Source organism: Corvus hawaiiensis, chromosome Z (genome assembly GCF_020740725.1).
Source record: "Corvus hawaiiensis isolate bCorHaw1 chromosome Z, bCorHaw1.pri.cur, whole genome shotgun sequence".
Classification (NCBI taxonomy): Eukaryota; Metazoa; Chordata; class Aves; order Passeriformes; family Corvidae; genus Corvus; species Corvus hawaiiensis.
The window spans coordinates 47,488,946-47,512,764 of NC_063255.1; the positions used below are offsets into that span (position 1 = coordinate 47,488,946).

At 41.4% G+C, this 23,819-nt stretch overlaps 1 protein-coding gene across 6 annotated transcripts in view; it reads right to left on the reverse strand.

Annotated features, from left to right (window-relative positions):
* The window catches only part of PALM2AKAP2 (PALM2 and AKAP2 fusion), a 271,083-nt gene that overhangs the window by 198,129 nt on the left and 49,135 nt on the right, over positions 1-23,819 (reverse strand). For 5 of the 6 annotated variants that reach the window (XM_048292519.1, XM_048292521.1, XM_048292524.1 and 2 more), the window contains exons 2-3: positions 20,397-20,477; positions 4,144-4,274 (exon numbers count right to left, since the gene is read on the reverse strand). In XM_048292519.1, the coding sequence (XP_048148476.1) occupies positions 4,144-4,274; positions 20,397-20,477 (212 nt within the window). Of the gene's footprint in view, positions 1-4,143; positions 4,275-20,396; positions 20,478-20,645; positions 20,867-23,819 lie in introns of those variants that run through there. The other variant, XM_048292522.1, reaches the window with a different exon arrangement.

A 23,819-nucleotide genomic window follows, 5' to 3' on the forward strand; every position in this document is an offset into this window, starting at 1 on the left:
GCTGCTCTGTTCTGTGAATGCTACCTGTTAAAACCCAGATGTCAAATGCCAGCTTTCCATTCACTGCTGCAAAAAAAACAGACTATCATGCAGTAAGTAAAACAAACCAGGGGAGGCATGCAACACATTGCAGCATTTGTTTTACCTACAACACACTATCACAGATATGTCTGTTAAAGCTGACTGGGAATCTCTATCACTGCTATCCCAAATGATATGTTTCAGGTTTGGGATTTGGAGAATAAGTTTAAGGGAAGGGAAATGCTTTCCATTCATTTTTCACTCCTTTACTATCATTTACTCCAAATCTAAAGTAGCTGCAAAAAACAGGAGACCACTTTTGCACTGTGTAACAATAGGAAAGAAACTCAGAAATGTCTGCTTTCCTCTAACACTGACCCACGATCTTTACAGGGGCATAAAAAACTAAATAGCTTTAAAGTTTGTGCCTAAGAGCAGTTTGTGTCAAGAGATACCCATGTCTGCCTTCACTCTGACATTGATACAATGATGCTGTCAATCATCCTGCCAGGTTTCAAACATATAACAATGTCATCCCACTACTGGCAGACATCCAGTCTTCTTAGGACTCAACGACTGTTGAATAAGGGGTTCAGTCTTCTTGTTAAGTCCATTGGACCAACCACTTTTTTTTAAAGAAATGCAAGAGACACTGTATTTTTACATGGGGCATCTTGTCTTATTCTGAAGATTGAAGTCAGGCAAGCAGGAGTGCTGGAAATCCAGGACCAAAATTTATTCAGCTTTTTTGACTCCTTGATTTTTCACTTTGCATTCTTGGTTACAAGGGTTCTAAACATATTAAACTAATCCCGAATGTCAAATCACCATTCTGTAATCCACAGTTACACCATTCATATGCCTGCATCTTGTCCTCACCTTGCACTCCCTGTTTTTTAACTTATATGTACATCATGTACTTCTATATCCTCCTGATGTTAACTATCAGCATAATAATAGCATTACATTATTTACATTGCATTATTTGTTCTGCTTTATTCCTCTTTTTTGATGCTGATAGTTTTTTCCACTGCTTGACATTAAGTGCACAAAAATGCTGAGTAATGTAGGCATTCTTCTTCAAAATGCTTTTGCAGACGAGGAAGCTCATTAAATCATTTCACTTACTCATGCCTAAATTGAGTCATATGCACATATCCTTGCAAGCTACAGACTGAAGTATATGATTTCCTGTATCATGACAAAATAACGTAGAAGTCTAATAAATAAGAAGCAGTCTGTACACTTATGCATTTTCACTGCCTCAGTTGAAATTAAACACTTCCCACACAAAGGAGAACTGGTTACACTAGCTTAAGAATAAACATTAGAAGCATGTTTGCATCTTGCAAAATTTATGATTTTAGTGAGAAAGTCACTTAAAATTGAACCAGCGTGATCAATACCCAACCAAAGCATTTGTGTGATGTGAAAGGTCTTAAAGACCATCTACAAACTCAGTGCTAACCCTACTGTTTCTCCAAGAGGTATTGGTCTTTTCTGGAGTGCACACATCCTCACAAGCCCACCAGATACATGAGCCCACCTACATGAGGCCACATCCTCGCTTAGGAATGTTTGTCTGGCCTCAAACACTCTCAGTTTTCTGTTCTGAGTGCCACAGTTTGTCAGACCTACTCTTTACAGCTGGCCTGCAAATAAGGAAGGATGCTTCTCTTTCACCACAGCTATTCAAGTAGTAGAAGCAGACGCATGAGAAAAGAACCTTTTTGAGTGCTTCAGTGTGTGTGGAAGAAATGCTGCTCTCTGTCATGATGATGGGATGCTCTGCTGCAAGAGGAATGGGATGACTGCACATTCCCCCTTGTTAAAGCAGGGTCATGGGTACTGGCTGCCAACAGGCACTGCATATTGCCCCTCACAAATAAGCTTCACCCTGATCTAAGAGGAAACACAAAAGATATATATTTTTAAATATATTATGTATTTTTATATATATTTTCCAGTATGTGTGTCACAAGACTTTTTCACAGATACATTGATACTGCAGCTGCTCTTTGCTTGCACGTATGATGCAGTGTGACAATAATGAATATGCAAGATCCATGGCACAGTGGATAGTGTGTTTATAGTCCTGTGGAATCAGCCTTAGGGCTTGTCTTGAAGTAATTTTCTGTCCTCCAGGTGAACCAGATTAGTCTGTCCTCTGCCACCCTTGTTGAGAGGGTTCAGGCTTTTTTGCAGAGTTCCCCTGGATAGGGCATAATGGACTTCCAAAGGGCCATTGATCCCCTCCAAACATGAACAGATGAATGATCTCCCTGTAATACTTCCCCTTTGTTTCTTTCCTGGGAATGCAGGGGGAAAATGTAGTGCACAGGCAGCAAGAAAAATACTTGCAGGATGAGTTCGTTCTACTTCACTCCTCAGGATAATGAGCTTGACATTGACTCTCTTTTTCTTCCCCCTTCTACAGCCCTTTACCTTCTCAGCCTATTTTGATGGGCTCTGGATGTGTCATGGATGTAAACTGTAATTAGACTAATGACCTCAACCTCTGCTGTCTAATATCTACAGTTCAGACATAATATTTTCTCACTTAAATTAAAATACTTTATTACTATCTTTGGAATTCCCTTAGAAAGACAACAGGGAAGTTTAGTGTGCTAGTGAGGCTGCCACACAAATGTCTTCAACTCTGGAGAAAGCAGCTGACCTGTCATTTGACAGATAGGTGGTCACAGAAGAAGAGAGCTCCGCTACTTTCAAATATTCAAATACTTGATTTGATGGCTGCAGTAAGGAAGTTAAAAAGCAAACTACAGGGGAAAGGTTTTGCACAATCCTTCATCCTACACTTTGAACTAATTAAGCGAAGAGGTTTCACTGCCTTCAGTGGTGGTACTCGTATAGCTGAAATTAGACACTCTCTTTGCTGGGTGGGGTCAGAGCTCTTAGCACCTTGCAGCATTCAGCACTAGATGAAATATGTATGACAGTACATATTTCTGAAGCACAGTCCATGTATTCTTTCCCTATACAGTATTAATTTATGAAGTAAAACATCAGGTAGCATATGAAATCTAGAATAATATGAAATCTAAAAGAAAACTTCTAAAAGAAGTTTTTTTGCCTTATGTTACCACAAATGTAAAAGAACAATATACATTCTCAGTTTCAATTAACACGAAATCACAGGACAAAGATCAGTAGCAGGACAGAATTCTCACATTCATGCTGATCTACATCTTCCTCATAGTAGTAATTTAGCATTGTCCAAGCTTAGGGAAAGTCTGCTTGTGTATATCCTCAAACAAACATTCTCATTGACTTTTCCAAGAAATTTCACAAGAAACCTGCCATAAGGCAAATTGAATTCACCAGATGATAAGTTAATACATCAGCCCCTAGACTTCTGGTCCTGTTCCCTTTTTCTCTGTTGTAGCCTTAGCTGACATATTTATAAAAGTTGTGTTGCCAAGTTTTACCAGCTTTTGCCAGCTGAGAAAACTCTAAATTTACATAGCCTAAATGATAGAAACAGCTCCGGAATTTGCTCTGTGAGGATTAAAAGCATTGTTCTTATGAGCTTTAGAGACCTTTGTTTGTAACAAAAGAAGGGAAAACACAAAAAAGAGGACAAATGTCAACTCAGACTGCAGCAGAAAACTGATAAAAGAAAATAATTCTAACACCCAAACCATGCTTCTGAAAACAGTAGGTATTTGATCTGCTGATGGCATCTGCTGCTGCATTTCAAAAAGTCATTTGCACCAGTGAAGTGAGTGCAAATGGGTGCTCTCCCTCTTTGAACTAATTTTGGCTGTAGGAGGTGTAAAGGAATGGAGAATCTCTTGAGTGTTGATCAAGTCATACACATGCATCTGAACGGGGAACTTGGCCCTCTTTTTAGCTACCTCATGAAAGAAATCCATAAAAGTCCATTAAACACAAAGATAACACAATGACTCTATCTTGCACAACATGGACATCTAGGAGACAAATGCTGGGCATATTTGGCTGCATGCGTGACTGCCTTTTACAGGCTTGCCTGGGCAGCTGCCATTAGCTGCTGCCAGAAATGGGGACCTCGGCAAGGAAAGTTTCCAGCCTTAACGGGAGTGATTGTTCTTAGGCAAAGCTAAAGGAAGCTGTCCCTACCTGTGTATGTTTTCTTCCAGCTTTTTCACCTTCAGCTCATCCTCTTCTGACTGCTTCCTTCTGGCTTCCTCCTCTTCTGCAGAGCCAGCAGGAATTCCCTGTAGCAGCCATTTTTCCCGAAGAGCTTTTGACTGTAATGCAAAAAAATCCCATGTCTTAGCTACAGACTGAATAAAAACTATCTGAAGATTGAGAAGAAGCTGTCTTTGCTTCTGAATATTAGATTGTGTCCACTGAATTTCTGCTTACTGCTTCAGACAGTTGATAACAGCCAAACGATTAGCTGTTTATCCAGATGTCAATTCTTCCACACTGAGGAGTGTCACTTTTACAGTATAGAGTTTATTTAACATCGATGCCTTAATATGAAGTTATTTTTAGCTCCTAATAAAACCAAGAGCTTAAAATTAGCTAATTAGCAAGTCCTGCAAGAACTGACATTTTTGAACTGAAGTGTGGATTTCTTGTGAATGATAAGGCATGTGCTGGAAGGACTAAAGTCATAAACTTTCCAAAGCTTCAAAACCAAAAGATCAGTGTGCTCTAAATGTAATGTTTTTCATGGAGTATAAAAATAGTCTGCTATTAAATCAATCAAAGCTGTAGTTTTTTGATTTATACAGCAGATGTGTCTCCATATATTTACAGGCAGGCAGACAGACAGACACATGTATACATAAACATGAACATACACATCATCTCTTGGGCACACACAAATTAGAACAAATGAACAAAAGTCCTCCAGAAATCATGGACAACCCAGGACACAGAAACACTGCTGAAAAAAGCATCAATATCCTTCACCCAAGAGAATTATTCCTGGGAGTTTTGTTGTGCTTTCTATACCAAAAATGTGTCTATAGCCTCACCTGGTCCCCGTTTAATACAACTGCAGCTTATCCAGGGTAGTTCACCAGGGGAGGTGCACTGTTTGAAAGACATGCTTTACACTGCATATGTGCGTTTACACTGCATGTATGTTCCTTTTCTGGCCCAAATCCGGCAGAGGAATGCAGGGGATAGGATGAGGAAAAACAGGAGCCCAAAGTCCTAAGCAGGACTTTGCCCCTTGGCAAGAGGGAAATAGAGCTGGTGGAAAAAAAGGTCAGCCAGGTGACCAAACAAACTTTCCCTTGCATTGATCAGTAAAGGGGAGCCTTGGTTTTGAATTTGCAAAGTGATTGGAAAGGCTAGTTCAAGGAACCAGCTCCTCTTCTGCAAAGAGGAGTTAATCAGGAAATCATCACTTCAAGGAAATTGGATTTCAGAGGCAGCCCAAACATGCCGTATGTGTCTTTTCAATGCCATGCTTGTCGCTGGAATGGAACATGACTTGTGCAAACTATGTATAAGGGGAAAACATTAACCACCAAGAGCAAGCTTCAAACCTCGCCCAAAATAGAAACATTTTTGACATGACAGACAAGGCTTTCTTGCAAGTTTTTGAGAGTGTGTGTGTATATATAGACATAGTATCTATGCACAAACTATTTTTGTCACTCCATGACCTATTTGACGTCAGGCAATTAGATTTTAGTAAAGCAGCAGACATAAAGCAATGTACACACAAATTGTATTTTATAAATTACTCAAGCTTTCACTGGCTTTAACTGTGCTGTGCATGAGAGGATGTCTAGGCAGATGTAAAGTGATTTCTATGTGAATTAGGACTTCTGCACAACAGAAAAGGTCTCATGCTCTTGTCCCATGAGTCCAGTTCAACAGTCAGACCCACTGATGCTGGTGACATACTTTTACCTGGCTGAATTCAGCTTTGCTCATGGCCTCCAATGTGTTAGTTGCCAAAACATTACAAGAGGCTATCTCCAGCCACAGTTTCTGCAGTTTGCTACTCCTTGTCCTGGCACTACCATCTGCTAGTGCTTCCTGCCACATTTAATGTGCCGGTAGTGAAATTTTTGCGTTCAAATGAGCTGATTACTGGCCAGAATTTTCATGACCTCATTCAGACTCACTGTGCTATAGAAATGTCCCCTCAGAAGAGGACTCTTAAGTCATCACTTGTATGAAGAAACAAAGTGAGACAGGATTTACAGGTCTTGTGGGGCTAAGCATTTCACAATCTGCGCTTTGGCTTTTAAAGTCTCCATAGCACAGCTCAGTGGGTACCTGCTAGGCTAAATCCAGTGCAAAGCCTAGTGAAGGCTGACTGCTCTTTAGCAAATTGCTGCCTTTTCTTTCAAATGTGGACCAGCTGCATGAGGAACTATGTTGCTGTGTGTATCATATTCAGCTGTGGTCTTGAATCTGAAATCCTGAGGGACACTCAGTTGGAAAAAACCCCGAAGTTTCTAAAGACCAAACTCTAAAGATAAGGACAGCCTTCTCTGCTCTAAACCTGTTTTAGATATGGCTCCAGCAAAAATAAATAGATAAAGCCTTTGACAAAGTGCTGCTTGGACAGCACTGGCACTGAAGACATTAAGTTAACAGTCACTCCTCTCCTACTCCAGAAGGACAGATAAAACCCAGGCTTTTTTAATGTGCTTTTACAGAGTCTTCGTGCTGATGCTCACATAGGGAGAAGTCAGTCCCTTCAGTACAACTGCTGTACACTAAAAGTAAGGTATTTTGTACAGCCTTTGTTTTGGTCTTTGTTTATAGGAGACACTTAAGCTACAAAATCACATGGTTTCTTTCTTCCAGATTTTTTTTTTCTTTTAACCTATTAATAGCATGAATTTGAAACTGGAAAGCATCAATGGGATATTTTAAAAGACATATTTAGAGACAGGAATGCTATGATGTACTAAAAATCCTCCCTCTCGGGTGAAATGTTAGCATATTTTATCTAAAACAGGAAAACCGGAAGCTTTGATGTTTCTGGCTCTCCTTTTTAAGATGAAAATTAAGGCATCTGTTAAATACTATACTGAGGAATTCAGACAAGAAGACTGAGAAATGGAAACATTTATAAATGCATTTCCTACACTGCAGACAGTCTATTTGCCAAGCTGCTGAGATTGCGTGTATTTATACACACGCTGCAGATACGATAGGCTAACAGGCAGGCATACACCAGGGGATGCTGGTCCCGCATCCTGCTGTGCAGCAAGCACTTTCTCCCCAGCCAGATAACTGGTGTAGGGATGAAGCAGCGGGCAGGGGTAGAAGAATTTCTCACCTGCTTTAAGCAAGCATTTCTCAAGGAGGTGTTTTCAGCACAAGCACGTAGGGAAGGCCTTGGTACACATGATGAGACTAAGTGTGGGTAGTGAGGGAGTGGTAGAGCTGTGCTGGGTGCTCAGGCACCGCTCCTGGATATGAGACAGTCTAGTGAGGCAGCCCACATCAAAGCAACCCAGACAGATGCAAACCAGAACCAGATGCAGACTGGAAACAAAAGAGAGTTTGCTGCCATCTGTCCTCCATAGCTATAAAATTTCAGATATGTTTCTTAAAAAAATCTTGCAAAATCTTATCCCAGGAAGAATAGGAAGTGTTTCTCAAATGTGTTAAAAGAAGGTTTGCATGAGGATGGAACCCAGAAATACCCACCTGTATGAGCTATCCCTGCTCAACGATATTGTGCATTTGCTTAACAGCCTGTGATTAAAATGGCCACAAGCTAGTATTTCAGCATTGTTTCTCCTTCATTGTCTGCTATGAGCTTTAACTCTCTACTGCATTTTAGAGCTTTATGCACCAACGTTGTGCTATATGATTAGATGTTGTCAAAATGATAAAGAGCTCTTAGAGTGGCCAGATACACTACTGTAAAAATATAGGTATTTTTACAGCTTATTGAAGTACAGCTCATTGCCATACTGGAATATGTGAATATTGTGAATACAGTGAATATGCTGTACTTTCAGAAGGACCCACTTCACTGATGGAGCAGCAGCTATGCTATGTACTGTTTGGTATAAGTATTCTTTCATTTACTGCAAGAAAACAACTTCTTCAGGGCTAAACCTTTCAACAGAAAATAGATCATGTCATTAAAAATGCTCTCTGTTACTGAAGTGGAAAGGGCACCAGACTTGCGATCCTCTAGGTTGCCACTGCTCTCAGTTGATTTGGTTTGTCTGCACAGAATTGAGAACTGAGATTGTAAAAATAACTGGCAGCTTTACTTGGTTTCGTTAATTCAAGGATAGGAAAACAGAGTGACTTTTGCACCATGCAAAAAAGGAAAAAACCAGGTCACAATTAAGTGAACAGACCATAGTGAGGACAGAAATAAGTGAACAAATGTTGGACAGGACAGAAAGAAATTGTGCCAAATGTCTGAATGCAGCAGACACAGTGATGGCCATAAAAGTGGTGCACAGCAATCTTCTGTGCTATTTATTCCAGTTTCATGCTTCAGGACAGTGAAGCCTGAGGGCTTTATGTTATTACATTTAGTGCTAGCAAGGAAATAATGCATAGCTTCTCAAATGCACACAGTAGAATTAATGCTGTATATCCAAAGAACACCTTTACTTTTAGTGCTGCATTCTGCTTTAATGTTGCATCGAAAGTTTACGTATTGGAGGACATTTTATTACAGCAAGTAAAACTTTTTAGCATCCTTTTCATAAATCATTATGCCTATTCCATGCCACCTCTGCAATCCCTGCTTTGTGGAAGTTGATTAGTTCTAGCCATCAGCCTTGCTAATTTTGAATCAACTTCCATAAACTTTGTTCATAAGAATAACACATTTCCAGTCCCACATGTATTGTAACAGTGTCTTAACCTGAGGCCCAGACACATCTGCCAGACTTGACATGACTTTTTAGGACAAGAGAAAAGCCCCAGTCCTTGCTGTGCTGCTACCTTTTGAGGTAGTTCCTTAAACAAGCTTTGTGTGGTTTTTGTGCTTGCAAACGGTTAGGGGACAATCAGTACTATCTCTCCTTGAAAGCAGTGCTTGCTGAAGTGGACTCTTCTGTCTCCTAAGTTCAAGGAAGATGATAATCCTGAGAAGAAACAAAGGTCAAAAGTTGATCCAAAGAGCCTCCTCCAGTAAAATGTGCCTGCTCTTGTGAAACACTTCTGGATGTGGATTATTCCGGGTAATTATGGTCTTCTGTGCCCTAGAAAACAGCTGCTAATGATTCCTGGTGTAATTCCACTGAAATCAGCAGGGCTACATCAAAGGCACTTTTACTGAAATCTTTAAGTCTTTGCCAAATTGAAGTTTTGCCAAAAGTCTTTGCATTTTGAGGCTTGAAGACCATGAGACATTAACATTTTAGAGCTGGAGTTATTTATTAATATGAAATTATTTTCTCCCTCTATCTGTTTAGTATCTGTGCCATGGAAAAACATGAATGCAAAAGGTTGGTTTCCCAAGTTCTCAAATATACATATAACCAGCCCACAGCCTACTAAAAGAATGCAATGAAAATCTTCTTTTGCCTGTCACTGTGAGTCAGATGTTACCCCCAAACATTCCCATTAGGATGCTAGCATAACCAGCTGCATTTCAGATTTGGTCTCTGCATTTCAGAAAGTTACCTCCATGCAAAAAGGGTGAGGTTTTCAGGCAGATCTGGAGCTCTGGAGGCAGCAATGAGTCTGACTTTGCTGTTTGCAAGCTACCTGGGGCCCCCCCGTCACCCAGTGGTTCAGCTGCAAGAGGGAAAGCCTCACAGAGCAGCAAAGCCTGTTCTGCTTGTGCGTGCTCCCAAGCATCTGCATGGGCTGGTATTAATGAGCTTGTAAGGGACACAAGTGCAAGAACAACCACTGTCAAAGCTCTTCTGGGATTCCTGCTTTGTCCTGCCTACTCTCTTTCCGTAGCCTCTCCAAACACTGCATTTCTTGCTGTCGTATTCTTGTGCAGCTTCCCCAGCCGTTCCTCTGGCTCTAACCCAGCTAGTACAGGCTACCCAGCATGTCTGGGTCTGGCCTGCTGATGCACAGCACTGTTGCCAGCCTTAGCAAAGAGGTTACTGGGACACGAGGTACTGAGATTATAGAAAGACTTGTTCCTTTGCCAGCAGGCCTTCCCTTGCCTTTCAAAAAAAAAAGGTTATTCACATGCCTGTAGTGTGAGCAGGCATGTTAATGTTAGATGCCCTTAACCATTTGTGAATAAATATGCAAATGAAGAAAGGGGCTGTAGACATAAGCTGTATGACAGGTAAGTCCATCTGGAAATTAGCAGCTTCTTGGAATGTATTCCTAAGTGATGCTGTAGTATTTAATTTTCCATTAGGCAAATGAAACAGTCTGACTCTGCTCAGACTGATGCAGAGTTTTCCTATATGGGTTTTCAGTGTGAGAGAATCTACTTGCAGAATAAAGGAGAGGTGTGGTCCTCAGTAAACACAAGAGATTCTACACTCTCTGCTGCAAGATGGTTGTAGCCTTGTATGGTATGACTGTCCCTGGAGCAGGACAAGCAGCCATTTCCAGCTTGCTGGTATGATCTGGTTTTATATAGCAGCAAAACTTCTTGTTGCCTTTCCAGTTATCTAAGACACTTGTTCTAGCCCAAGGAGCATGTGTGCATGATAGATGGTATGATTCAAGCATTGCCCAGATTAGGGAATTAAGCCAAGCTGAAAAATTTGCAGCTTGATTGTACTCTCTACTTGAATCACATTGTCATAGCTTCCATATGTATGATTAAACAACAAAAAAAAATATCCTAGCTAGTGAAGCTTAGCCAGATCAAGAGCAAACAGCATGTTTATAAAGAAGATTAAACATCATCCTTTGGACTTGCCAGTTTGTTGTTGTTATTCTTTGTTCAGGAAATGAACAAAACATTTCTTAGAAATATCTTAAGGAAGAGATGTCTTAAAATTTTTTTTAAGGATTACATTTAATCTAAGAGTTGCGAAGATTGTCCAGCAGTTGGTTAATGTGTATTCATCACACAGAATATTAAAACACATTAACTTAATTTTTTCCATTGTGTTTAGACCTGTCCACTGTAATGGACAAGCTTTTGTGACCAGGCACTGGAGACTGATGGCATAACCTCTTCCTAAGTTCCTTCTCAGCACCACAGGCATGGGTAATTTGCCTGAGTTTTTCCTTTTCATAAAATCCTTACTGCAGTGGACCACTGAGGCCAGGATCTCCAAAGCAGTCTGCTCACCAAAGGGACTAGTGCTCCGCCTGTCCCCAAAAAGCATGTCTCCTGTTTCCCTACAGCTCCTGGAGTAACAGAATTTTGGTACAACACTAGTTAGTAGCCACCAGGCTGTGAGTGTAAGGGGGGTACATGTGGGGAGATGAGAAAATAAATAATAAAAGAAGCAAGTAAACAAGTAAATAAAAATAAATAGTGGACACTATTACAAGGCCCCACCTGGAACCATGGCAGACAAAAGACTTTGCAGAGATTATCTTTCCCCCTTGTTTGCTTACTGTAGCAGGTACATTTGAGTGCCCTTTAGCTCCTCTGAGTATTTACACAGCCACTGCTTTTTCTCAAAACACATGTTCAGCACAGCAACAGAGCACACAGGAACATGTAAAACAGTGCAACATGACTGCAGAAATGGGTGAGGGAAGACTGAGATAGCTGGAATGATTTGTGCTCACTTGGAGAAGGGCTGCATCTCAGCTTGGTGCCCCCATGACAAGGCAAGGGGCTTCAGTGTGAGCCACATGCAACCAGAGCTGCAGATGCATGAAGGCATGTCTGTGGCATATGACCTGAGGGATGGGTATGATGACAGCTATAGATAACTTCTTCATGGAGGTCTCTTGCTTTGTCTGTTTAAAAACCTCACACGAACAGGAATTGCAGCTGTACAGATAGAGGCCCTATTAGGAATGATTTTTGGGGACAAAAAGCACCAATCAGTTTATGTGCTCAGAGTAAGCTTCCCCTTCATTAGCAGTAGTGTCAATATTAGCATTAGTGTAAATATTCTGAGTACATTGCTTTAAAATTGTTCAGGTCCCATTTATTTAACTTTGTAAATCAAGTAGACAGTTGTTTCCAGTCAAAGATGAAGAAGATGAACTAAAACCTGAGCTCTTTTAGCTTCAAGGAAACCCACTACAGCAAGAGACACTGTCAAGACTCTATAAGAGCAGACACAAAGTTTGTATCTCTCTCGTTCAGATCATTCATCAGCTGCAGAGCACTGGCCTGTACACACTAGTTTCACTGACAGGGATCACAGGTACAGCTCAATATAAGGTAAGTGTTTCCAACATTCAGTAAAAACTTGAGATGACATTGAGATGAAGCACAATGAGCAGTAAGATGTTCAGTTAAGCCAAGCACATAAGTCTTTTCTACATATATTTTCTAAGCATCCAGTCTACCAGAAATTTCTGCTTGAAGTAACAGGAAGATACCTCTTCTACAGAGTGTGTTTTACGCTGGAGAGTTAGGGTTTATTTTTCAGTGTCTCTCTTTAGAAAGTCCATTTAAAATTTCAGACTTTTTTGTTGCAGGATGATAATGATGGCTCTGTTCAATTGTTTAATATTTCACTTGTGGCAAGGTTAAGCACCATAATGAGAGTAAACTATAAACAAATGCTAGCAGGTGCTGAAGAGGTGAGGGGAGGGATGAGGAGACCGGGCTGCCCTGGCAGGCACACACAATCAGGAGCACAGCTTGCAAAAGGGGATGCTGCAATGAGGTCCCACATGGCCCAACCTGGGAGCAAGTCTCCAGGGGGTGGATCATGGGATTCTGTCCTGGTAGAGAATCCAAATGTATTGGGATGAAGATGGGCATGGGAAAAACCTGCTCGTGTTGGCAGGAGCGCAAGGAGATCTCCAGGGTTCCCTCACACACAAATTACTTCTTAAATCCATGAGAACATCTCTGATTCCCAGGGAATTTTGGAGCTAGAATAAAAAACTTGCAAGCTAGTTGATGTTTCTGGCCTTCATGCAGTTGGACTGAAAAGACTGAACAAGATATCCTCTTAAAGATACACAGATGAAAAGAGGCACCACCGTTTTACCTCCTGGTGCCAGAAATTTAGGTATGCTTTGGTTTTCCCTATGAATACTCACTCCCTGTTTACAAAGCAAGTAAAGTGTATTGTGAGAGAAGTAAAAATTAATAAAAAGAAAACCTTTGTAATGGTTAACAATCTGAGATTTCAAAAATTCTCAAACCTCTCTCCCCAAAACAAATAGGCTTTGCAAGTTATTTTTACTACAGAGCCATGGTTGTTTTCACTCTTATCTCCCAAAAGAATAATTTCCTCTCCCTATTCAGTCTCACCTTGGCTTCAGTTTGTCACTCCTTCCCACATGCACACATCGGTCAAAAGAGGTAAAAAGAAAAGTTCTATTTCAGATATTCCTTTCTTTTCCAGTCTTAAAATTTCTTATACTCATTATTTTAAAAAGCTGGATTCAGGTGATGTGAATTAGTTTTTGAATGTGTTTCAGGCCATTGGGACGGGCTCAGGTTGCAGAGAGCCGTAAATGTCCTTGAGCTACATTGGCACAGTCTGGCTGCAACAAAATCTGCTGGAGCGGCTATGAGGTGCTTGAAGGACCTTGTTACTGCTTGAAACCTGAACACTAATTTTGATGCGTTTCAAGGAAGTTCTGCCTGTATGGTATGCTTATTTACATGATCATCCCAGGATAACTCTGCCCCAGTTCAAAGCACAACTCACACATAATCTTTTTCCTGAATAAAAGCACAACTTGTAGAGGGATCATACCAGAATAATGACAGCTGTGTTTCAATGACGTGCAAGCAGATAAGGAACATGAGCTAAAGGACAAAAGCTCTCATGTCTCTGTGGAAGTCAATTTGTGTAGCTGCCCTCAATAAATTATTCTATTTTTTAATTCTATTTTATTCTTTTATTACTAAAAGATTTTAACTGAGGATAGTCACTTTGTTTTCTGATTCCTTGAAAAGAAAAGCCTATAAGGATTTTTGAAACCCCTCCTTTCAAAATGCTACTTCTCAACAAGGATATCCAGGGTTTCATGCTCTGTAAACAATTCAGATAGAGTAGTGCCCTAAATACTTTCACTGTGCAGGCCTATTCCATCTCCCACTCCCTTTCTGGCCTAATGAATCTGGATTTCTCTTCTGGATCATAAAACAGGTTAGCAGAGTGTCAGAGAGCCTCTCGATTCTCAGTTTAAATCCTGGTGGGAGACAAACTTCTCAGCAGAAGGTGGGCATCAGCCCAAAGATGCTAATATACAGAATGGGATGAAGAGGGGTCCCCTGTGCTCTCAAAATGGAAATTCCTCTCTGAATTTGTTCTTAACCTCTCCATGCCCCAAAACTGCTGCTGATGCTCTCTACGGACAGTTAGAAGTTAACTCATGTTCACAAGCCCTATTCCTCATGGTGGACTCCAGAAACCCCAAAACCTTTTGGAGGGACAGCAGCAGGGCATAAGCAAGCCAGGAGCTTCCTGGAGTGCCATGATGATAACTTCCTTCTCCAAGTGATAGAAGAGCCAAGGAGAGGAGGTGCTATGCCAGGCCTTTTTCTCCCAATGAGGAGGGGCTGGTGGGGAATGTGAAGCTCAAGGGCAGCCTCGACTGCAAAGACCATGAAAGGGAGTTTGAGATCCTTAGGGCAGCAAGGAAGGTGCACAGAAAGCTCACTACCTGGACTTCAGGAGAGCAGACTCTGGCCTCCTCAGGGATCTGCTTTGTAGAAAATCATGGGATAAAGACCTGGAGGGAAGAGGGGCCCAAGAAAGCTGGTTGATATTCAAGGATCACCTCCTCCAAGCTCAGGAGTGATTATCCCAACAAAGAGGAAGCCAGGCAAATATGCCAGGAGGCCTGTGTGCATGAACAGGGATCTCCTGGACAAGCTCAAACATGAAAAGAAAGCCTATGGAGTGTGAAAGCAAGGACAAGTGATGAAAGCAATTCTCCAAGTGAGGAATACAAAGGGATTGTTCAAGCAGGCAGGGATCAGGTCAGGAAATCTAAAGCCTTGATGGGCTTAAATATGGCCAAACACATCAAAGACAAGAAAAAAAGCTTCTACAGATATGTTGGTGATAAAAAGAAGACCAGGGAAAACATTCAGTCTCTCCAGAAGGAAAAAGAGACCTGGTTCCCTGGGACATGGAGACGGCTGAGGTACATTTTTGCCCCAGCCTTAACCAGCAAGTGCTCCAGTCACACTGCCTGAAATGCAGAAGGCAAAGGCAGGGACTGGGAGAATATAGAACCACCCACTGTAGTAGAACATCAGGTCCAAGACCATCTAAGGAACCTGAAGGTGCACAAGACCTTGGGACCTGATGAGAGAACTGGCAGAGCAAGTGGCTAAGCTGTTACTCACTTTATTTGAGAAGTTATGGCAGACTGGTAAAGTTTCCAGTGACTGGAAAGATGGGAGCATATGCCCTGCTTTTAAAAAGGAAAAAAAGGAAGACCTGTGCAATGACAGGCCAATCAGTCCCATCCACCTCAGTGCCTGCAAGATCATGGAGCAGGATCCTCCAGGAAACTGTGCAAAGCCACATGAAAAACATGATTGGTGACAGCCAACATGGCTTTACTGAGGGAAAATCACTCCTTACAGATTTGGTGGCCTTCTGTGATGGAGCCATAAATCATTCGTGGATAAAGGAAGAGCAACAGATACCATCTTCCTCGGCTTGTGCAAGGTATCTGACACTGTTCTACATGATACCCTTATCTCTGAGCTAGGTTTTGGCAAATATTGCACTGACCCTGTAGGGAATGGAGACTGGATGACAGCGCCAAACATTTTTTGTGCGCTTGGCTGAGTTGCCATTTGGTTTAAGTATTAATTTACTTGAAAATCATAAAGGGATTTGCTATAAAGAGATTACAAGATTCCTTCATTTGCAAAAGTTATCTCTGTTTCTCCACAGTGTTGTACATGTATCGAGAGAGAGACAGACATACCTATTTATATTTTCTGACAGCAATTATTTTAAGAACAGATTAAATTGAGGACAGCAATATAACTGAAACTATAAAATTAAAATTTATTTATAGATGAGATGGTTTCAGCTAAAACTATACCCTAAGAAAATCTCTATAACAACCTAAAAGGCTTTCCTTTCCTTCAGAGTAAAGATGTAATTATGTTACAGATTGTGCTCATGAACTGCAGTCTTTAAGAAGCAGATGTTAAAATAAATAGGTCCCTAATATTTATATGACTGCAGAACTAAAATAACTGTGGAAAATGGATTTATTGTAATTGTAATAGTTAAAGTAACAGCAGAGAAGTAATTTTTCATTCAATTAGGAGGTTTTGTTCTGTTTATTTTATTACCATTGGCCACCAAACAGAGCTACCATAAACAATTACAGAAATTCTATTCAACTAAATACAGAGGAAGTCAGATTTTGGAAGAAATACTGCTACCCTGGAGTTTATTTGAAACAGTAAACATCCCTGTTAAAACAAGCTGGCCCAACTGCTGCCTAGCTGAACAAGCTCTTAAAAGAAGTTGTTGCTTGTAGGTTGTATTGTCCAGTTCAACTGAGACACCAAAATAAATTTTAGTCTTTCTCCAGAAACCAACTAATTTTGATGGATACTGCACAAAATGTGTTTGGTGTAAGGTGAATTTTGACCACTTCTCTGATTTTAAACTCTAGAAGCTGGTAACACCTCCAGTTCCTATGGACAAGGAAGCCCCATTTGTAGGCATACAGCCAAGAAACTGTTGTGGCCTGACATTTAAACTCCATCTATTGTTAAAAAACACAATTTGACCTTGTATTATATGGAAGAAAAAGTATTATTTTCATCTTAAGGACTGGAATAGGTGTGAGGTTAGGGAAACTGTTGCAAATTGCCTCTTATTAGAGCAAAAGAGCATGTTCAATCTCAAAAAATGGGACTTCAGAGCATCTTTATACCTGTTCCAACACCAAGGGCCTTTCCAATGAAGACATCTGATTGTAATGTAGACAAATACACCTCCTGCCTTCAACGGAGTGACCCAATGGCCCCAAGGTACTACACAGTCAGTCTGTGCCCACCAATGTCCTTACTCTGCAGTGATTCACAGAAGAGAGGATATGGTTTCACTGTCAGCAAAAGCAAATTCAGCTTTTAGAGCCTATTCTACTCTAGACTCTCCTACTCCAGATTTTCACATTTGAAGGGTTTCACTTGATTAACTCTGAATCTCACAGAGAACATTAACAGCTGAGCCACACTTTTGTTCTGATGTCCTCAGCACCGACCTCATTCTCAGAAGCCTTTGTAAAAGGTGTTGCCAAAGTTTTGTTCACATTCAGTGCTAACTTTTACTAGGTCTAGTGTTTGCTGGGTTGCTCTGCCTAGAGCAGTGGGACAGCACCTTCTGCTGCCTTGTTTTCAGCCAGATATGTGGCAAGGGATAAATGAATGAACTGGTAGTAAAGTCATTTTGTCAGGGGTCTAATTGGCATTAGCAACTTGAAAACTGTAGGTAATCCAGCATAAACATTTGCAATAAACTATTTCTATTAGATATTTTCCAATGTGAATAAATTTTCTGAAATTAACAGAGACCCTGTAGCTTCCAGATCCCTTATTAGGTAACCTAACATGCTATTTTACACAGTGCAGGTTAAAAAGAAAATTACTCTGACACTGCACAAAAATGGAGCAAACCCATTGAATACTGGCATGAATGTCTTTGTGTGAATTCAAGCTGTTATGCTTGTGGGATCAACCCAGATACTGCAGACACAGGATTAACCTAGATTTCATTTTCAAAGGCTTCTTCACAGCAGATTTTAATGAACACTGATATGAAATCCTGGCACTCTATATGGACATCAACAGACACAGCATTTTAAGTAAATACAGAGGCTTCCTAGGAAAGCCTGGTCTTTTAACCCAGATTTATGCCTTGCACAGAATTAGATGAAATCTGCATAATTCAGGAAATGAATCATGGTTCTACTTGCACTCAGAGGGAAAATATATGTTCTTATTTTGGTCTGGTGCATCAGACTGGCGAGCCATATCAGACTGAGGGACTATACTGATGTCAGACTTTGAGCCCCTGACTCAGAGAGGCCCAGGACAAACAGGGTGAGGTGAGAGAGAGCACTAGGGAAATGGGAGGGGGATACAAGTTTTGCAAATGAGCAAATCAAACTGGCAGGCAAAATATAATGTTGGTCAGCACTCCACTAAGCAACCAGAACACTGAACAATGTATGAAACAAAAATGCAGTTTTCTCTGTCTCCAAAGAGAAACAGAAACACTACCAGCCAGTGCCTCTATCTTAATTTTTAAAATTTTTTGTTATTTTAATTTTATGAAGGTTCTAGCAGCAACAAGGATGAACTCAGCAATCCCAGTTAGACCTCTGCTATCACCTCATTCAGGTGACAGAGACATTGTCTTCCAGCACACAATTGCTTGGTGGTACAGGCAGCTCCCAGAGCAGCAGTCACCATGACCACCCCTGTAAAAGCAGCACAATATTCCTCTGGTGACAAGTGATGCCACTGAATGGAGAGGTGGGGAAGATCTTATCATGTCCTGATGCTCATCCTCACACACAGCGTTACAGACCTTAAGTCTGGCTGTGATTTCAGCTGAGAAAGCTGCCATTTTAAAGTCTCTGCCTTTAAATTTCTGTGCCCTGATCTCCCATTAGCTTTCTGTATGATTACTGATCTTGTTCCAGCCTGTGGGATAAAAAAACAAGGGACACAGCTATTTTTCGTGTGTGTCACTGAAAAAATCCATGTGGCAAAACTGAACCTCCACTAGTGGCAATCAGCATAGCAGGGCTGAAGTCAATACCCTCTACATCAGCTGAGGGGCTGATCCCACTGCACCACCTTGAGGGGTTTTACTTTTCCTATGGATGATGATAAAATACATTTTAGCAACAGCTATATCAAAGTAAAACAGATGAAGCAGAAAATTGACAGAACTGTCTATCCAAAAGGCTCTGCTTAAGGAATTTCTTGAAGAATCATAATGCAGTTAGCTTGGAAACAGTTAACATCCTAAAAGGAGTCATCAGCTTGGTAGCAAAAAGATAAAAAGCAAGCACTGTGAAGGTACTGGAACAGTACCTTACTGCTCTGCTGCAGTACCCTACAGTTATCAGAAGAAATTCTCCCCTGCCTGTAGTCAATGGCAGCCTGAACAAAATGGCAACTCCTGCTGCCCCACAGAAATGCAATCACATCTTTGACTGGAAACACCACCGTGTGACATCCACAGACTGGTGGTAAACCTGATGGGGCATTTGTGTAGGTGGTATCAATTACTTGGGCTTAACTGCATTGTGTTTACCAGAAAAGGAGGACATGCAGAACATGACTCCAGGGTCTTGGAGAGGCAGGAGAAAACCTGCCTGTAGCATAACTTGCAGTCTGGTCTACAAGTGCATGTGTGGGCAGAGATACTCTGCACATCATCTCCCAATGCAGGTGCACTGTTCAAACACACATATACATGTACACTTATTCCACAAGAAACCTAAATACCTTAATTTTAAAAACACAGCTCAGCTCACTTGCTGTGAGGACAAACAGTCCAGTTCTAATCATCTTTCTCAGATATTTTAATCACTGAAATTCCTCAGGCTCCCCTACTGAACTAATATAACAAGATCTGACCCACAAATGCTCATCAGCTACAAAAAGATCACATGTATGTTTTTGTTCTTATCTTTGCTATGCACAAATATGCTACTGACAGGAGGGAGAAATGATAGAAATAGCAAGGATGGCTTTCAAATGATGCTATCTGCAGCTGTCATGGAGACCAACAGGGACTGGGATTGCTCGGCACCCTGTTAAATATCAAGGCGCTTCTCCATGTAGAGTCACACATACACATCAACACCTTCCCTGCATGTACATACATGCCCATTTTATTATGCCATGCATGCCTAATAACTCAATCCTACAATGAAATCTTTACACATGTACACAGATGCATGCTAACTACCACTCCTCCTGCAACACACGAGCACAAAACCTAATGACAGGCACCAGAGAAATCCAGCGCAGCTCTGCAGGCAGAAAGTGCTGGCAGAAGCCATGCAGTGCACACCCAAACCACAGTGATTGGTGTCTTATCATTATGTATAATAAATAACGCCATTTAATAATAACAGCACCACTGTGCTGCCTGCACTCACACCCTCCTGACTCCATGCTCCTAAACCATTTAAACAACATGGTCCTGTGCATGAAATGCACAGAATGAAAAGCAGGCAGGACATGATCACTGCAAGAGATAAGCTCCGGCGGTGAAAGCTGCTTCATGTCAGAGTGGGCTTTTCCCAGCTTTCAGACGTGTGATCTGCATGTCTAATAACGAACAGATTTAGTCAATCCATCATTTCTGGCATCAGTCCCTTACCTTGAAATGCTGCAGCTGAAGTATCTGGTCCTCAAGCTGTTGTCTCTTGCCTTCTATTTCTGTCTGCCTTTTCCTTTTCTCCTTGGAAAAATAATTTTGAGAGAAAGAGAGAGAGAGAGAGAGAGGGAGAGAGGGGGGAAGAGAGAGAGAGAGATCTCGTCAGAGAAACGGAGGCTTTAAGGGTAGCAGATTCGTAACAGCATGTAAGCAGTCAAACACATCTGTACAGATGTCACCAGTCCCATTCACCTGCTCCTCTGCCTGCTGGTATGCAAACAGCAGCGTTCTGGGAAGGGGCCAGCCCCAGACTGGCTGGTTACTTGCCAGTAGGAGAAATTCTCCTCGCTTGCTCCCAGCAGCCGGAGCAGCAACAGAGTGCACAGTCCCAGAGGAGGGGAGAAAACAGGCATTACAGCCGAGAGAGAAGTTAAAGGGACAAAGATGTGATTTTGCATTTGAGATTCTGGGGCCAAAACCATGGACAGTGTGGTGCACTTGTGTGACAACAAGGTGTCACTACAGCAGGGGGTGGTATCACGGAGGAGGTGAGCTGCTTGCAGACCTTATTTTTCCCCCTTCAGCAAGGTTGGTGGTAAGGCGTTCCCTGGGCTCAATAGGGAGAAGATGTTTCAGCCAGAGGGCATAGGATTTACCTACAAAGTAAATGGGGTTGGTAACCTCCAGCTGGCTGTGTTTCAAATTCAAGCCACCAGTGCACACCAGCAGCTGGCCATTACCAGGTCCCTGAAGCTGGACTGACCAAGTGGTGCCAAGGACAGCACAGTCCTTTCCACAGTCCGTTCATTGCCACTCGCCTGTGCTCAGGCCGCTCCCTTCAGCGGGCAGCAGACTCTCTCAGGTGTTTCAAGAGGAGAACTGCTTTTACCCCCACAACACCTTCCTGTTAAGAAGGTCAGCTGTTTGCCTTTGTCAGTCTTCTGCAACTTCTGGGGAGCATTTCTCCTCACCCATCCATCCCCATCCTGGACCAGGTTCCCTCTCCTGAAGGTCTTTTCTCATCTGAGATTTTGTGGCGAAGACAGAACTACTGAGCAGTAAATGAAGGCAGTCAGTAAGCACATCAGCCTCTGTTTTTACTGCAACAATGGTTTTTATTCTTATCTGCAAAAACTTTTTTTAAATTTAAATATTTTGGTAGCTGTAAGGTTGTGTTTGAAGACATTTGGGGATTCCTTAAACCCACAAAGTAGTTTTTTTAGTTATTTCTAGGTGCCCTACTGATGCTCTGGGAATTTTCTGCTTTCCAGGAATTTCAAATCTTCATGTCTTGTCCTCAAGGAGTATATGGTAAGATTCTGCCCATGCAGAAATTAATCATCCTTGTATTGGACATAAAGCAGGGTATTTTGAGGGACAACATTACCCTAACAAGGAAGATCAGGAAACTTTAAAAAAAAATTATTAGCTAATGTCAAACTCACTAAAAACAAAGTAAAAATGGAGGTAGAAAACTGCCTGGACCACTTCTGCTCAAGGGTTAGATATCAGAATGCTGATGGAAAGGCTGGAGTAATGAACCCAGAAGAGGCAAAGTAGCTAAATGTTGCATATGTCAAGCAGTTCTTTAATGTTTTGCACACTCTTATATGTTGATTATTCATGTATATCTACATTTACACACACACTCCCCGTTGTCTGAAGTATGTAAGGATACTACTGCTGAACAAAAATATCCTCATAGGATAGAATCACAGAATCATGGAATGGTCTGTGTTGGAAGGGACCTTAAAGACCATCTCCTTCCAACCAACCTGTCAGGGGCAGGCTCACCTTTCCCCAGATCAGATTGCTCAGAGCCCCATCCAGCCTGACCTTAATCAATCTCAGAGCATCCAAAATGTTCAGGCAACCTGTTCTAGTACCTCATCACCTTCACAGTAAAGAATTTCTTCCTGATATCTAATCTAAAGCTACTCTCTTTCAGTTTGAAGCCATTCCTCCTTGTCTTGCCTCTATACACTCTTGTAAAAAGTCCCTCTCCATGTTTTTTGTAGGGTCCCTTCAGGTCCTAGAAGGCTGCAATTAGGTCACCCCTTCTCTTTCTTGGGCTGAACAATCCCAGGTCTCTCAGCCTTTTCTGCTAGGAGAGGTGCTTCATCCCTCTAATCATCCTGTTGGCCCTCCTCCTGCTCCAACAGGTTCACTGAAGTTGTTTTACGGTAGGAAAATCAGCATTTTTAGTAACTAAATTGTCATAAACAGTGCCTATCTTGACATCTCACTGGTCTCTGCACAGAGAAGACAGTTTGCATTTATGCACATACAGGCATACAGAATTTATGTGTGCACCTTTAAAAATCCTTCTGATCTAGAACTGTGATCTGTGGATCATCACTCCTATCCTCAGTCTGCATTAGCCCTTCACATTTTTGAAATGAATAAGGTATTAGACGGTTCAGGGATTAAAAACCCTAATATTATTCAGGGACATCTCTTGCCATTTTTTTCTTTCTGTGATACTAACAGTGTACACGGAGTCTGAAAATCAGATTTTGTTCTCTGCTATTTCCTCAAACAGCTGGTCAGCCATGGACCAGAAAAAAGTAGTTTTAAAAGCTGTTGCAGTTAATGCCTAATATTCTTGGAATAAGGATAATTCTGCCCTTTTGTGTCAAGCTGGCCAGATGAAAAAATATTGGATTTCACATATGTAGGTATTAACACCCCACATTTGACACACCATAGGCCAGCATAAGGCACATACATCTTCACTGTCAAGTGATCTAGATTGATAAGTGCATCTATATATATATACATATGTTTATACATAAATGTGTATACACACACACACACACACACAAACACACACACACACACACACACACACACACACACACACACACACACACGTGTGTATTCTGCCTTCCACAAAAACCTTGTCACTACAACATGTGATGGAAACCACCACAATATATCCTTTGGCTGGTTGTGTCATGCTGTATAATGGATGTAACAAGACAGCTTTATAAAAGATAGATGAAAACTCCTTTTCTTTTTGAGAAAGGGAAAGCACTTAGAGTATTTTCCCTGTAGGCAGCAACACAGCAGGCACTAAAATACTTGAACTACTTACTAACTAGTGGATTCTGTGGAGTTAAATTGGAGTATTGCTCATGTTTCCATTTCACTGGCATTCAGACTGCCTGAGTGTATGCCTTTACTCTCTGATTTTGTACAAACTATGGGTGAGGAATACGGGTTATAAAAAGTACTTTTTTTTTTTCTCTAAACATTGTGTCAATCAGGACTATTCCACCTTCAGGTCACAATATCACTTTCCATTCAGGTTTATCCCAGTCACTGAAGGTTGGGACTGTATATGTACCTGGTTTACATAAGCAGGTTCTGGAAAAGTGTGGTGGAAGACTGGACTGGATGACAAAAATCCCACCAAAACCATCA